Genomic DNA, 16,580 nt, shown 5'->3' on the forward strand with positions numbered 1-16,580 from the left:
CATTTTATGTTTTTTGACTCCTGTTATGATTATGTTTATGCTGCGTACTGATACTAATGGATCGCATTACTAGTATTTCAATCATCCAAACCACAGTGCATGAATACAGAAATAAATCCATTCAACGGATAGTTATGGATTTCTTGACTTTCAGCTTTGCATACAGATTTGAAATTGGCATGAATCTGTAATTAAGATCTGGATGCAGAGGCGCCACTCAGCCTTGCTTCCAGTTTGCCCAGCGGCCACTCACGCTATTGCAGGGAAAAATGATCCTGCTGCCCAAATTGCATTTTCGTAAGCCCCCAGGAAGTGCGGCAGGATTTTGAAGGAATCCATAAGCTTATATTGGCTAAAATGCGGCTGTACACTGCAGGTTAACCACAGCGAAAATTACTTGTTTCACTATCATAATTGGAGCCGTTTGGTCTGATAACATTTGAAAAATCACGAACAGTCTCAAGATTTAATACTTTTACCCCCTTTCAATTTAGCCGGGTGCTAAACCAGAAGTAAGCTGGCTGGCTCGGCACTTGTGTGCATGCTGAATTTATACCCGAGAAGTGGCGCTTTTTTGCTTCATGCACTACTTTATTTTTTTTAACCCTTTTTTTACCCTATGACAGCGCCAGGCTTGCTGTTTCCCCAGCTCTTCAACCTGTATGCTAAGCTAGGCTAAGCTAAATTGCTTCTGGCCCTGTGAGAGGGTGGTATCAATCAATTTATCGTGCACTTGGCAAAATAGCAAATCCGAATATTTCTCTCCCTGTAAGCCGAATTTACAGTTACAAAAGATTCAAGCATCCAAGAGCCAGAGAGTTTGAAAGCCACAGGAAAGGATATAAAAGTTTAGTTTACTGTCTGTGACTGCCAGCTCACTGACAGCACCTCTGCTGCCCTTTTAGTAAACCCCACTGATGCGCCTTTATTCACGGGATAAAACAAATGCTATTAAGTTGCAAATGCTGCCACACCTCGAGGGCTGCTGTGGAGAAGCTGAACTCGAGGTCCTCCTCTCCTCCGACTGATACCACAGGGAGGGGAAGCTGCCGTAGCTGTATGTATCTGAGGAGCTCAGATTAGTGCAAGTTGCCAGTCAGCCTGATTGGAGTAAACAAGGACCCTGACACCAATACTGGAACAAATGATGCCTGCACGCTTTCTTTATTTATTCATTCAGTAAGGGTCATGTGCAGGTGGGGCGGAGGCAGCTCCATGCTCATGTTATAAACAACAAGCAAGCAATACTCAGCATAGGAATGTCAGTGTAGTTCCATTTGTCTGGGGTTTGAAAAAGACATATTTGACAGAGTGAATAACAAAACCAACATAGCAGCAGCTCGGAAAATGATTTAGCAGAGTACAGTGACCGAAAGAAGAACTGACATTTCACAATAAAGCAGCGCTTTGTAAATATGTTTTATAAGTTGATGAAATGTCTGTTTGGCAGATGGTAATGTCATTCTTCTATCTGGGCGGTCCACCACTTTGGACCAGAGTGAAATATATTATTTCTATGATATATTATTTTATTTTAATTATTATATTTTATATTTCAACAACTGGTGGATGGATTAGAGCATTCATGTCCCAGGATGAACTGTAATATGTTTGTTGATCCCTGAACCGTTCCATCATCGGGTCACAATTTTAATTTGTTCATTTGGTTCGTGACCATAACCTGACTCACCAGATGGTTTGTTACATAGAACCATCTGTGAGGCCCCGCTAGAAACTGTTTGGCAAAGGAGCGGTCACCAAACCACCTGTCCATCACTGTCCATCATCCAATCACATAACAGTCGGAGAGTTTGAAGCCTGGCAAGGTAATTATGACCAGACACCTCTGCTAAATAACATTGCCAGCAGCCTCAGCAGCAATGTTTGCATTTTCATTGTGAGCATGTTATCATGTTGGCATTAGCAATTAGCTAAAGCCTCTCAGAGACATTACTCTGGATCCCACTGGTTTTCTTACAGGAGGGAGTATGGGCCCACAGCTGACTGCCTGTTCTCGGCTGTCCACACATCCCGGGGTTCAGTCCCTGGGTTCCCTGAGGTCAGTGGTTTAATCACATCACAAAGAAAACAAGAATAGGCGAGCTGGCATGCTATTTCCAAACTGTTTGTTCAGCCTGTTTTTCTCAAAGCTAGTTTGTAGAACAAGCAGCACGTGGCACAGCTGATACAATGGTCATTGTACCCCCGGTAAACACACCAACCTCTGGCACGCACCAATAGAATTAGCTCTCTCTGTTTTCATTATTTGTTTTTCCAAAGTTAACTGTCGTGTGTTCTTCAAGTTATTTATATCATTCAATAAAACACTAAGCTTTTTTTTATTTATTCGTTCTGCGACACACCTATGTGTTTATTTTTCATTGTTGAAATGGAATTCTTGATTTGACCTTCAGTCCTTTTTTGCGTCTGTTTTGTCTAAATGTGTCCACCATGTTTACCGCCGTGCTCCAGAAACAGTGACCCACATTTGATGCAGTCATGTCTCCTCCACCATGTCTGATCTTTGAAGTGAACTCAGCGGTGTAACCTAGAAGATGCTGAGTAACACCGTGACTGGGGTTGTTTGTCACTGCCAGCACCTTGCACGGTGTGATGCAGTAATGTGATAGGACGAACAAAATACCCTTGAGGAGACTGGACACACACACACACACACACTCACACATACACACACGTATGCCTCGTCAGATTCATAATAGGAGCATGATTATTGGATACATATCTTTCAACTATGAGAAATTCAACTCCTTGACTCTCTGTGTGTGGGTCTGTCCTTGCCGCCATTGTGCTCCTCAGTACTTGTGAGTGGGAGCAATTCAGCGGTGTGGTGTACATTACCCTCTGTTGTTAAACTCTGACCCAACCTCACAATTATCCCCATGCATTTTTCATAGACGCCCGATGACAAGAGTGCACGTATCTGTTACTGACCTCACTGCTTCAGCCTCACCTGTTCTGACCAAGGGAGAAAGATTAAGTTGGAAAGGGGAGAAGAGAAGGCTGGTAGGAGAAGGAGCAAGCTCCATGAAGAGGGCGACATAATGAAGGGATCGTAGGGCAACCGAGGAGAGGAAGAGGAGGAGAGCCATTGTACTCGCATGAGAAGAGATGACAAACTGCAGAAAGCTCACGATGATGGATTCACGGTAACGGAGCAGATCGGAGATGCATCGGAGCAAGCGGGCGTCTTGTTTTACCACTGACGGCGCAACAGTGATGCGTTTCTTTTCCCTGCTGTGGTCCGAGCTGGTTTAATAAGTGGAGTGAAATCGGATGAAAAATCCCATGCATACAAATGAAGCTGACCCGTGCGTATCTGTACTGCTGACATTCAGGTGAGAGCACTTGAGGAGATGTTTAGAGCTGGGAAAAGAAGATGAGGTGGGAAGATATGAGCCTGTGTAGAGGGTGCAGGATATTAAAACAAACCCTGTGTTCAATCACTGACAGCTTTCTTGCACAGTTGTTTGGGATCAGTAGAGGTAACATCAACTCTGAATTCAAAAGAACTTTTTGTGGCTTTCTTTTTGCATTTTCTCCGTTAAAAGTGTTTTGTTTTGTTAGTATTTGCCTCAGAGCAAGAATGTTTTTGGACCTTCTCCAAAGTATCTTTTGGAGAAAATCTGTTTAATTCCAGCTCATAATTTAGCCAGGTTTCATTTCAAGGATGCAGCCTGACATCTGCTGAAGCAATTCACAAAGTCCTTCAAATGCACTGCAATTTAAAAACTGGGAAGGCCACTGAGAGCGAGCTGTCTTTTGCAACGACGTCTTGATCACAACACACAGAAAATACAATACATAGAAAAATGTAAATACATATAAAACAATAAAGGCACACAAAAGATAGTTACACAACAAACAAGCCACCATATCACCTGAATAAACGTTGGAAAAATGTTTGTATTTTGCAACTCACGGACATATTGAAACTTTACATTTCTTTATGTTGCAACTTCATATTGTTTTAGGATTCATTTTCAATCTTATGTTGTGGCAACATTGTTCTTAGTTCTGGTCCGGTTAAGGAACAGAAACCACACGAATCATTATCATACCATTTGAGAGTAAAATTACTGTTTTGTTCTCAACAAACACAGAGAGAGGTCTTGTTAAAAACACCTGTTTTTTGCCACTTACATGACTGGAAGTTTCCCGACTTGCCATCAAAATATCCGGCTTTTGTCAACAAAAACAAGGTCTGGAACTGCGGACACGGGCTTGTCAGCCTTCTTTGCCTGTTGCTCCATCTCATGATATGACAGTCAGGTAACAAACATGTAATATGAACATGAGATGACATCAACTGTCAATATGGTATGCAGCCTATGACATGTGCAAATGTGAATATATGGTTTGGTAAGAAATGTTAACCGCCACCATTTTATATTGGTAAATGGGCTGAAACAATTCAAGAGCAACAACATGCGAGACAACATGAATTTTTAAAAAACACACAAACATTCACACTGCTCACAAGAGATTCAAACTGATTAAAGGGGATCTGCCTTGCCTGAATCCTAGACTTGTTCTATATCCTCCAAGAATTTCGGGTCTCAGTATCTCTCATGTTTTATTGCTTTTTTTTTCTTCTGCAGAAATCACCTGAGGGAATCCAAGTCAGGAATCAATTTCCATGGCCTTCTCAGCTCAGCCATGTCTGAAATTCAGCGGATCTTATCCAGACCAACAAACGTATGCAGCTAATCAGAACCCACGAGCAATCATCCCAAAGGACATGAACCCTAACTTTCAACTGCACTTCATTACAGCTACCAGCAACTTTACAAGCATGGATTTGCAGGTCCAGACGGGGAGAATCAGCATATCTGATGCACCCCAGCCAGTGGTTGCGTCAATCTACCCTTCCCTTGAACAGTGGTCATCAACATCTTTTCAAAGTCCAACCAGTCATGAAGTATTGAGCATTTCATCTCTGGTCCCCTCTACAATCCTCACACTCATGCCTCACTATAAACCTGCAGCCAATGATAGCTTGTACCCGGAGCCTCCATCTTTTTTTGAAGTAACATCAGAGCCTCAACTTCCAGGAACTTCCTCTTCACTCTCTGGTCCTTCCGAAGACCAAAATCAAAAAGCTCTGACGTCACCGCTTCCTTGTAGTGATAATCTTCCGGAGGTTCAGCTGAGGAAAGCCTCAGATGGAGGCCCACTGGAGGAAGGATCAGTGGGTCTCATGTTACTCAAAGATCTCCCTGGAGAAGAGCCAGGTACGGTAATAATTAAAGGTTGGGTCACTTTGTTATGATGAGGCCCAAAAATTCAGGACACACCTTTTAACATACGTTTGAGTACTTTTGGTCATCTTATTTCAAATTAAGTGAAAGAAGTTGTTTTGAAGGAACAGTGCAGCATTTCAGGAAATACATTTATTTTAACAGTTCTCTCTCATGTCTGTCTGTTCAATATGAAGCGAGATCCAGCAGCTGGTTAGCTTAGCTTAGCATAAAGACCGGGCAAAACAACCAGCCTAGCTCTGTTCAAAAGGAAAATAAATCCGCCTACCAGCAGCTCTAAAGATCAAATATAATTTAATCGTTGTGTAATCTGTATTTAAACAAAAGATAAACTCGGCTAGCATTCCTGTGCTAAATTAAGCTAACCAGCTCCCTTTTAGAAGAACTAAAAGGCCAATACTCCAAACTGTGACAAACAGCTTCGAATTAAGAATTCATGCATCAACACATAAAGGTGTCCACATACATTTGGATGTTTTACTCAAGCAGACTTTTACCCGGTTGACATTTAACAGAAGACACAGTTTCTTGTCACTGCTGGCAGAAATGTCAATGTTGTTTGATACAACAGATGTTCTGCTCAGTGAGGACAAAGTAAGTTCTTATTATCCTAATTACATTTTCAGACATTTCATCAGAGCCTTTGGCTGATTTCATATTCATGACATCTGGCAGGCTGACAAGCTGCTAAATGTCAGAGAGAGTGCTGCCTGACAGAGATGGTTGCGGCAGATTTCCACTTGTTTGAAACAATGCATTGTTTGATGCACTCTCACCAACAACATAATTATTGAACCATACCATTCAATCAAGACAGAGAAAACTAGAAAGGCGATCCTCACATTGTTTGTATTTGTATAATCATAAATTATCCTCCAATGTTAAATAAAGTGAGATAAAATAATTCTAGATCCGTCCCTTTATCTGGATCTGCGCTAAAAGTTAATAGGGTCCATTCTGGGCCGAGACCATTCCTCCATACAAGTTTTATGAAAGTCCTTAAAGTAGTTTTTGTGTAATCCTCCCGACAAACCAACCAACCAACAAACGAGCAAACAAGGGTGGCAGAGGTATTTAAGACATCAGTGCCTGAATCTATTGGGTCTGATTGGGACAAACAGTTGCAGTTTATTAAAGCTTCTATTTCTAAAAGGATTTATATCCATCTCATGCCTTCCTGTTTGTATCAAGCAAAGTAAAAACACAAGCTAGCAGCAATAGGTTCAACGACTAACAACATCGATTGTCAGTCAGATATCTCAACAACTACGAGATGGACTGAGAGGAAAGTCTGTACAGTTTTTTGTTGTCCCCAGATGATTAAGCCCTCCGATGTTGGTGATCCTCGGACATTTCCTCGAGCAACACCATCACGTTGACTTTTGTGATTAATACTGAAATGCGCCAATATCTGATGGACTGATTACCTTGAGATCTGGTTGTGATATTCATGCTCCCCTCAGGATGAGTCTAGTGCAGCCAACAGCTCAAAGTCTTAACTTGTCCATGTCTCTGGTTTCTGTCAAAAAATTTGCAAAATGAGTGATGTTCCCATCATCCTTAGCTGTGATGATTAATCAAAGAGATGTGAGGTGACAGTGCTGCTGGTGTAATGAACACTGAACACACTCCCAGGTCTGTACTGTCTTCTCTGCTGGCTGTTCAGGTGATGAAATACAAGGCTTTTATCATTTATAGTCACAATAATAAACATGGAAGATTTCAGCACCTACAGTATAAAACGGCTATTAGTTGCCTTGCCAGTTTTTCAATTTGCCACTCATTTCAAGAGCCTGTGGATAAAGTGTCCCCATATACAAGCTTCACTCGGCACACCAGGTGTCTTGCCAGCATTTTTCCCTTAAAGATAAATCACTGCTACCCTCCCCGTTGTTTCCATTGAGCGCTGCTCTGTAAGTTCTGGAGGTGTCCGGGATTTCTTACTGCTTGTTTTCCGGGAAAGCAGCCTTAATGCAATCCCTCCACAGAATTACAGAGCCATCCTTTCTTGTCAGCTCTTAGACACGATAGATACAGCAGCAGTCCTCAAAGTTTCTCCAAATCACGCAGTGCTGGAGCCGCAATAACACCATGTTGTTAGGCTGTGCAATCTCTTTTACTGCTATTCGACCTCAGAGTGACCTCTGACGCTATTGGTCACACCAACCTCTGGTGGATTTCATCACATCTAACAAACAGACAAAGCAATTGATTATCCACCAGTGAAAATGTTTAATCGTTCCCCAGAGGTCTACCCTAAGACCGGTGATAGTAATTACCCCCCTCAGGTGAATCAAATGTCATTTAAATTGTGATTTTTACCAACACCACGTGAGCCATATTGACAGTTTTACCTATCTAAAGCAGATTGTTAAGGTTATGGATAGACAGGAGCAACGTTGTCTCTCAGTTTCACTTCACCGTTTACCAAACCGGAGCGCCGTGCAGCATGGTATGCAGTTGCTCTCCTCTTTGTTTCCGAAAGCTAAGAAACTCTGCCCTAATCCGATCTGTTTATCTCTTCCTGATTTGGAGGGGAAATAATCAAAAGCTTTCATTTCACCGCCTCCTGTTTGTTTTGGCCAATCCACTGTGTCTCGGCTTCAGGCACACAGTGGAGGATCAACCCAGCTTATCAGCTTATTCAGTTTGAGGAATCGCATTTATCGGCCTTGTCTCGTCTGGTACGCATTGTCGTAGCGAAACAAAAATGTCACAGTGTGTTGCACCGAGCTGATATAAGTTAAACGAGGGAAAAGGTCTTTAAGGCAAAGGAGCATAAATTACCTCGCAGAGTTCATGACTGACTCACCTTAACATTTACCGCAACATCTCCGTCGCCCCCCCCCCAACTGCCGCAGCAGAACGCTGCCGTGAGGCTTTTATCAAAAACTAGCAGGAGGTTCCACATTACACCAGCGCTCGTCCGCCTCAGGTGGATGTCAGTCAAGCATAAAATTGAATTCAACATCTTTTACCTACAAGGCACAGCATGCGGCTCACGCTTTACCTCATATTATGAATGCGCTCTGTCCTCAATTCACTCGGGTCGTCTGAGCGGAGACGTTTGACGACCGAGCTCTTAAACGCGTCGGCCCCAAAGATCCTCGGCAGCTTCGCCTCTCAACGCTTGACTGACCAGCTCAGCCTGTTGTTTAAAGACATTACTCACAACAACTCGGCTGTCAGAACTCTGTGTTGTGTTGTGAATACATTCAAAAAATAAATTAGTTGGGGCGCCGTTTAGCTCAGTTGGTAGAGCGCACGTCCCATGTGCCGAGGCTCTGCATCGGACCTGGATTCGCCTCCCGGCCCGGGTCCCTTTGCTGCGTGTCACTCCCCCTCACCCTGTTTCCTGTCATATCTTCAGCGTTACTATCAATAAGGCCATTAAAAAAAAAAGGCAAAATAAAAAAATTAGTTATCGCAGGTTTAGCTCACATTTGTTTTGACAGTTTGACGGCGGTGCGTTGAATGTTGGGGCTGTACATCTGGAGCCATCAGTCGTTTGTAGGTTCAAACTTGTTTTCACCGCACGTTTAAATGCACTCAGCACTAAAGCGGCTGGCACCGAAAACTATAGTGATACAGAGTTTAGTTTTCACTGCATGATTACAGCCGGTGAGCACCTGGTTCAACTGCAGGCTTTGGAGCCAGCTAACTGAGCCAACTGCAGAAACCCAAGCTAGCCAAGTTAGTTTTTTTTATCCAAAACAAAATAGTGAAATCATCTGTGTTTACAAAGGATGAACAGCTCAGTTTAAGATATATTTTGCTCCCCTCAACTGTTATAACTGTTAATTAGCCTGGATGTTACAGCTCATGCTACAGCCACTGATCCGGTGAATCACTAGTTTGTACTTATCAGTATTAAAAATGATTTCATGCACAAAAGGAATTCATGAATAGCCGGTGCAGCCCAGCGCTAAAGAAGATAATCGGCTCAAAAAGATGATGAAGTCAAGATGTGTTGAAGCTCGAGGCTTGTTATGGTTTAAAGATGTGTTTGTCTGTTTTCTTGGTAGATTCGGAGCCTCGAACGTGTTCATCTCGGGAGCTGTTATTGATCGTGTGCCTCCCGGTCATCATCAAACTGGTCATCACCTCTGCTCTCTTAGGTAAGCTGTCGATGATGTGTAAAGTTCCATTATCACACCAGGCGCACATCTCACGCCATCACATGGTTTCCACTCCTATTACGAAAGGACAGCAGGTTCAGAGGTGTTTTTATTATACTGCATCAGTGATTCTGAGCACGCTGATGGACTATGTGGAGATAGACGATGGGACACTGGCCAGACCTAATCTTGAGGGGGTTTTCTGTGAGCAGTAATATAATGAGGATGAAAAACTCACAAAGTGAGGAGAAAATCTGTCTTCATTGGGTTTTACACATTTAATATAGCACTTAATATGCCCTCTCTGAAGCTTTCTTTTGAATTTTAATGAATTTAAATGACATCAACATGAACATGGCTCCCAAAATGTGCTTCCTTAAAGTTACTTTAAAAATGTGGACAGAGAATCTGTGTACTGGGAGTTTTGATGATTTCAATTTTGTTTATTATTATTATTATTATTATTATTGTTATTATTAAGTCAGGTAAGTTAACTTAAAGGGGCAGTATGCAAGAATTGGCCACATGTCCAATTCAAACTCAAAACAAATACTTAGCAGCATATCACCAGAGGAACAGCTAACCGCTTCGCTAACTGGACCTGCCGTTAGCAAGTTAGCTCAGTTAGCTGTGCAGCTAGTAGTCTCGACACTCGGGGGACCTGGTGTGTTTGTGTGTTTATAGCACAGGAGCTTTAATGTGTCATGTCTCTGCTCTTCTTCCCTCTTGGAATCAGTCAAGTTCCTGGTGTTCCCCTCTGAGTCGGGTGAATCACCTCCGCTCTGTGGTGTGAAGGGGAACTGCAGCGTCCCATCTCAGCCGCCTTTTCTGGCCAAGAATCCAATGAACCAGACAGGGAACATCACAGCAGGTAAAATCATATAAAAAAGGAGGACGTGTATGCATATTTAATGAAGGGCAGTGGTGGGAACTGTAATAATAAAGTTCTATCAAAGTTGGGAGACGTGATTATTATATAGCCATCAGCTCTCTGACAGTTAAATTGCCTCATCATGGAAGGGGCCTTATCAGTCATGTTAAACTGCTAATATGCTCATTTTTTAATTTAAGTTACTGCATGGGTTTTCTGTCTTCTGTCTTTTCATTCCTCTACACCGTCTCACACCCAGACTGCCCAGTTCTGGTCAGTGACGGCCGGCGAATCGTCGGGGGGACGCTGGCGCCCAAGGACAAGTGGAGGTGGCAGGTCAGCCTGCACTGGAGAGGGAGGCACGTCTGTGGAGGCGCCATCATCTCCCCTCGCTGGGTCATCACTGCAGCACACTGCTTTGTTGAGTAAGAGGTGGACTAATTATGCTTCTTTTTCGTTTTTATCTCCTCCTGTCCTCACTGTTATATCGCTTCTTGTGCATGTAAAAGGAATTGAAAGCTAAAAAGGCAGTACTGGACGGTATGAGAAAACTGACGTGTTGTTTTTGAGCATTGAAGCATGTAAACTTGTTCTAGTAGCATCCCAAAATAAAATTATGAACCAGAAAATGAGCATAAAATGTCTCCTTTAAAAAGTTTGATGCAGACAGGAAGTTATACAGCCTGTAGGGAAGACTGTTATCAAGTCAAGTCCAAGTTAATTCTGTTTTTATACAATTAGGCTGAGTCAAGTGCAGGTGCGTAGGAACTGAAGACTTTCTGTGCATTTTACATGCAGATCGGATGAGTTTCTTTAACAACACAGATGTAAATCAGCAGAGGCTCTTCATTACTTTGGAACATTTAATTTGGATTTTGAACGATCAATGCGTAGCCATTTTTTGAGCACTACTACAAACGATGAGCACCTCATTAAATTGTTTCTAGTACCTAAGCAAAACTTCATAATTGTTGACAACCTTTGACAACTGGCCAGCTGTTGAACTCATAATCTAACATAACAGGGCAGCATACCTCCTGAATAACTGCTAACTGCTGCAAACAGTGATCTTTTTACATAGTACATCCATGACTGTAGCTACTGTTAGCGCAGTTAGCTGTGCAGTTAGCCCGACGACCTTGTTAGTTATTGGACTGCTGGGAGAAAGAGGTTTTCTGGCCCTTGGCTATCTAGTTAGCATGCCAACTTCTGCAGATATCTCAACACTGTACATAAAAGTTGATCATTTGACTTAATTTATGAATGTTTTAAAATACAATTCTACATAATGCGTCTTTGAGTAAGACATCGCAGGATTATCTGTGTCATTTTCTCCATGTTAAGGACTAACACTGTTTAAACACTCCATTCTTCTCACCTCCTTACCTGACGAAGATCCACTTTGGGCTTGAAACAACTTTTACCTCAACTTGTACCAGTGCGATAAAACCAGTCTTTTAAAGGGTAGAATAGTGAGCTTGGCAGGCAGAGGACAGCTGTACACACACACAGTCTACAAGAGTTGATGTTAGTGGATCAAAGTGGCCCTGCTGCAATTCAGATCTGATGTTCAGCAGTATGCAGATCAAGACCAGGCATCATCAAAGCAAAAACAGCATCAGCATAGTCGACAACAAGGATGAAGCCTGGCGCTGATCAGCTCAGACAGGCGCTTCTTAACTTGAACTCACTCCACAAACTACAGTGTCGAGCTGCTGTTTCTGCAGGAACAACATGCTCGAAGCGGCCGACTGGCTGGTGGTGGTGGACACCGTCAGCATCGCAGACGTCTCTCTGGGGAAACGTTACAGAGCGCTGCAGGTCCTCTACCACCCTCGCTTCAACAGATACAACAACGACTACGACATGGGCCTGCTGCGCACCATCACTGACATGGACATGACAGGTAAGAGGAGGTGGCTCCATCTATTGGCAAAGAGCAGGAAGTCTACAGGTATCAGACACTAAAATATTGTGGCTTTAAAGACCTTTTAAGATAAATATAACTAAATAAATTGACTCAGTCAAAATGTCTGTGTAAATTAAGAGTTTAAAAAATTCAGATTTAGTACGTTTTGAGGCCTTAGGTTTACAAAACTGAATTTAATGTATTTTCAGACATTTTAAGGACCTGCAGACACCCTGAAAAACATACATGACAGAAATATTGTACAATAACTGAACTTTACATGTATAAAAACTAATTTTAGAGGCACTGCAGGAAGGAAATGTTTCCCTTTGAATAAAAGGGTCTCGAATTTTTGAAGTTTTGAAAAAGAAAGGAATTTAAAAGCACCAAGACGAACTTCACTGGAATGAAGACTGACAATGATTGGTCACATAACCCTTGTATGTGTGATAACCTTTGTGTCTTTATTGCTTATCAGATAAATGTTAGATTATGTCACAATCTGATGACTGCGTGCTGTTTGTAGGTGGGGTGCGACCGGTCTGTTTGCCCAGTCCGAGCGAGTCTTTTCCTCCTGGGGCGGCCTGTTGGATCACAGGCTGGGGATATCTTCATGAAGGAGGTGTGTTACGCTGACACACACCCTCTGATTGTGACTTTTGTTTTTTTTGAGCTGGCAGCACTTTCTTTCCAGTAAAATATTTTACACCTATTTTCAACCTTTGAGCATTCAATTTACTCTCATTACTTCTTCTCTGTGCAACATGAAATCATTAGGAGGAAAAGTCAACTGAAATGTAAATCAGTGAAGGAAAAATAATCTTTCAGGTGCAAAACTACTTTACATGATGACACAGGGTGGAAAACAGCTTTCAGCCTTGTAATGTTCTCCTTTGGGCCTCCCTGGCCTGAAGCAGCTGCCTTATTGTGAAATCACTGCTAGGCGTGTTAGCTGCACCCTGTGTGAGTGACAAATTAAAAGGCATTTTCTTTACCTCCCTTTAATTTAAACACTGACGTCACAGTCACTGCCTCGTCTTTCTTTGTCCCCTCTCTCTTTTTCTCCTCTCTGTCAGGCTTTGTGTCAAATGAACTCAGGCAGGCTCAGGTCAAGGTCATAGCCCAATCCGTCTGCGCCAACTCAAGCGTCTACGGCACGTATCTAACCCCACGAATGATTTGTGCTGGCACCATGGACGGAGGAGTGGACTCCTGCCAGGTACCCACCCAGTGATATGAAATCTGAATATAAACCTACCTGATACGATTTTGATGAAGAGATATTCAATATTTCCTCATGTGAATAAACAAGCTGTTCTCAGAGGAACAGCTTGTTGGCAGGGTCCGCCACATATAAACAAAGTTATAACTGGATGAAATGGTTTTCCTAAAAAGTCTGTTTGTTTACTCAGTCGTAAAAAGAAAGAACGTGTGTTTATTTAGTTGGGTCACGCATAAGAAAAACATGTTTTTGAGTTGATAGCTGAAACTCAAATGAACTCAGGCAGGCTCAGGTCAAGGTCATAGCCCAATCCATCGAGCGTCTACGGCACGTACATAACCCCACAAATGATTTGTGCTGGCACCATGGACGGAGGAGTGGACTCCTGCCAGGTACACACCCAGGTATATGAAATCTGAATATAAACCTACCTGAAACGGTTTTGATGAAGAACATGTCTCAACTTTATAGTAGTAGTAGTGGTAGATAACAGCAAAAAACTTGATCTGCCATGTCACCTTAATGGTTGGTTCCTGTTTGAAGGGGGACAGCGGGGGACCCCTGGTGTGTGAGACAGCCGGTGGGGAATGGAGGCTGGCAGGGGTGGTGAGCTGGGGAGAGGGCTGCGGACGGCGCAACAAGCCGGGCGTCTACAGCAGAGTAACCCAACTGATCCACTGGGTTGAAAGATACGTAGAGGTACTGCATAAAGGGATATCCACTGTATGAATGTGTCATGGTGACATCTGAGTATCTATCACGTGTTCTCCTGTAAAATAAACCTGAGCGATAACACTGGATGCCCACATACCTCTTGTCATTGTCATATAAGACTCAATGTTTGGGGGGTTTTTTAAATGAGAAGGCACCATCTTTGGGGTAGTCCTCCTTCTTGATATGGCCACTTTATTATCTTTAAGAAAGGACAAAAATGGTTTCCTAAGTAACAAATAATGAGCATACAAATCAATAAATAATGACAGTAAATAAACGTATTGGCTCAATATGGCATATTGGATGAAGGTACTGAATGGCATGTTTTATACATTCAGAGGGCCGGCGATAGCTTCTCAGATATTGTTGTATTCTTTATTGGAAGCAGCATCCTAATCATACAAAGCATTATAATCTAATTAACTGCCATCGAGGAAATATGTATAAAGCTATATTTCATGTTGATGTTGGCATTTTCACTTTTTGTTGCAGGACAAACTGAGGGTTTCGGGAGAGACCTCAACAGCCACGACCGACACCTCACTAAAACCTGACACTTAAACAATAAAGAAGCAAATCATCTGTGTCTGCTTGTTTGTGATGTTTGTCGTCAAATTTAAAAAAACACAAATAATTATAATATTGTGGTCATATGCTTATAAAGTGTCCAGCTCAGCACATATATTTTGTCTTACATTTAATTGTGGTGCCTCGGTGATGAATCAAATCACTGATTATCACAATTAACTATCACACTTTTTTGCACGTTTTTATACTAATATAAGCTATGTCTGAGCATTTGTGTGCTATGTGTTTTTCAACGGATATGATTCTATTTGGCACCTTTGTAATTTTCATAAAATGCATTTAACAGCCATTATTTCAACTCAAATCAATCAATCAACATGTATAAATTGTACGATTACCTGTGTCTTTTTGTTTGCAATCTGCAAAGTAACTAATAACTGAAGTTAACAAATAAACGTAGTGAGTAAAAAAGTACAATATTTATCCCAGAAATGCAGTCGAGTGATGACATATGACAAAAAAAAAATGTAGAATATTCAAGTAAAACACAAGAACCTCAACATTGTTCTTAAGTGACCTACTTCTTTCGAAATCTACCTATTTACACTCGATTACTGATCTTGACCGCAACTATTTACTTCAAATGAATCTTCATTTTCAAATATTTCTAGTTATCTAAAAAAAAGAGAGAAAATGCATCTATCCATAGTCGAAGCAGATAACAGATGACTTTATATCGTCATGTCTATGTCATGAGGAGAGCGTTAACACAAAAACAATACTAGTCTGGACATGTTTATCTATGTCAGTCATCAGTTCTCAAATGTTAAGATTGGTGTTTGTCACAAAACCCAGCAAAGGTTGGACAGTAATAAAATCCTGTGTGCTGAGAGAAGCCCAGTAAAAAGTAAACCACCTTTTATACGGTGTTGTAACCAGCTTTATTTTGGGTGGTGCAAGACTATCTGCTGATGTATGTCAACAGTCACGTAGGCCACTGCTGCTACCGAGTCTCACGAATGTAAATGGGTGGTGCTCATGCACTGCAACAGACAGCCTTAACTTAAAGGGGCCCTGTATAGTTTTGGAAAATAATTTTAACATTTACAATATTAATGAGGAAATAACACAAACTCAGAAATATTCAATATTTCCCTATGTGAATAAACAAGCTGTTCTTAGAGGAAAATAAGGTCCGTAGAAGAGCTAGCAAAGGTGGCAGGGTCCGCCACATTTAAACAAAGTAATAACTGGATGTCCTTTAAAATCAGTTTGTTTATTCAGTTGTCAAACTATTTAGTTGGGTCAGTCATAGGAAAAAAATGTAGAGTTGATAGCTGAAGAGGATTTCTGAAACTGTGTTCAGACTATTGTTTTTGTGTATTTGTTTGTTTTGTCATCATGTAAATATGTATATACATCTATTCTGTTTTTTCCCTTTTTAATTATATTGTCATTTTTGCGATTGGTCTTTGTTCGTTATTCTTGTAATATTCTGTAATATTCTGTTGCTGCTGGGACAAACAAATTTCCCCGTCTGCGGGACATTAAAGGATTTTGGATTCTGATTCTGATAAACACATGACATAACCATGACAATCTAAAGTTATGTGCCTCACAGAGTCTGTTTTTGGCTGCGACTCTGGATGAATTGTGCACTTTTATATTTAAATAACCAAGAATATTTGAAGGTTGATGTGAAGTAAACAAGCTGTTCTCAGAGGAAAAATATGATTTGAAGCCAGAAAGGTGGCAGGGTCCGCCACATATACACAAAGAAAAAACAGTATGAAGTTGTGTTGTTCTTTAAAGTCCGTTTGTTTGGTCACTTTATTCATTGAAAACACAGATAGTCTGTTTAATTGTGAAGCTCTTTCTCTTCTCTGATGAGAATAAGATTTCTTCCACAAAACTACACATTGCTCCTTTAACTGCAGTG

The 16,580-nt window shown here is 41.6% G+C and overlaps 1 protein-coding gene across 1 annotated transcript; it reads left to right on the forward strand.

Moving 5' to 3' along the window:
* The first annotated feature begins 2,939 nt into the window (after nucleotides 1-2,939).
* On the forward strand, nucleotides 2,940-14,714 carry LOC115566904 (serine protease 55). Its single transcript, XM_030392966.1, has 10 exons — nucleotides 2,940-3,356; nucleotides 4,620-5,252; nucleotides 9,305-9,397; nucleotides 10,134-10,268; nucleotides 10,528-10,693; nucleotides 11,996-12,174; nucleotides 12,704-12,799; nucleotides 13,254-13,396; nucleotides 13,943-14,098; nucleotides 14,606-14,714. The coding sequence occupies exons 2-10, from the start codon at nucleotides 4,658-4,660 to the stop codon at nucleotides 14,672-14,674; spliced, it is 1,632 nt and encodes a 543-aa protein (XP_030248826.1). The 5' UTR covers nucleotides 2,940-3,356; nucleotides 4,620-4,657; the 3' UTR covers nucleotides 14,675-14,714.
* The last annotated feature ends 1,866 nt before the right edge of the window (nucleotides 14,715-16,580 follow it).

Source organism: Sparus aurata, chromosome 17, assembly GCF_900880675.1.
Source record: "Sparus aurata chromosome 17, fSpaAur1.1, whole genome shotgun sequence".
Lineage (NCBI taxonomy): Eukaryota > Metazoa > Chordata > Actinopteri > Spariformes > Sparidae > Sparus > Sparus aurata.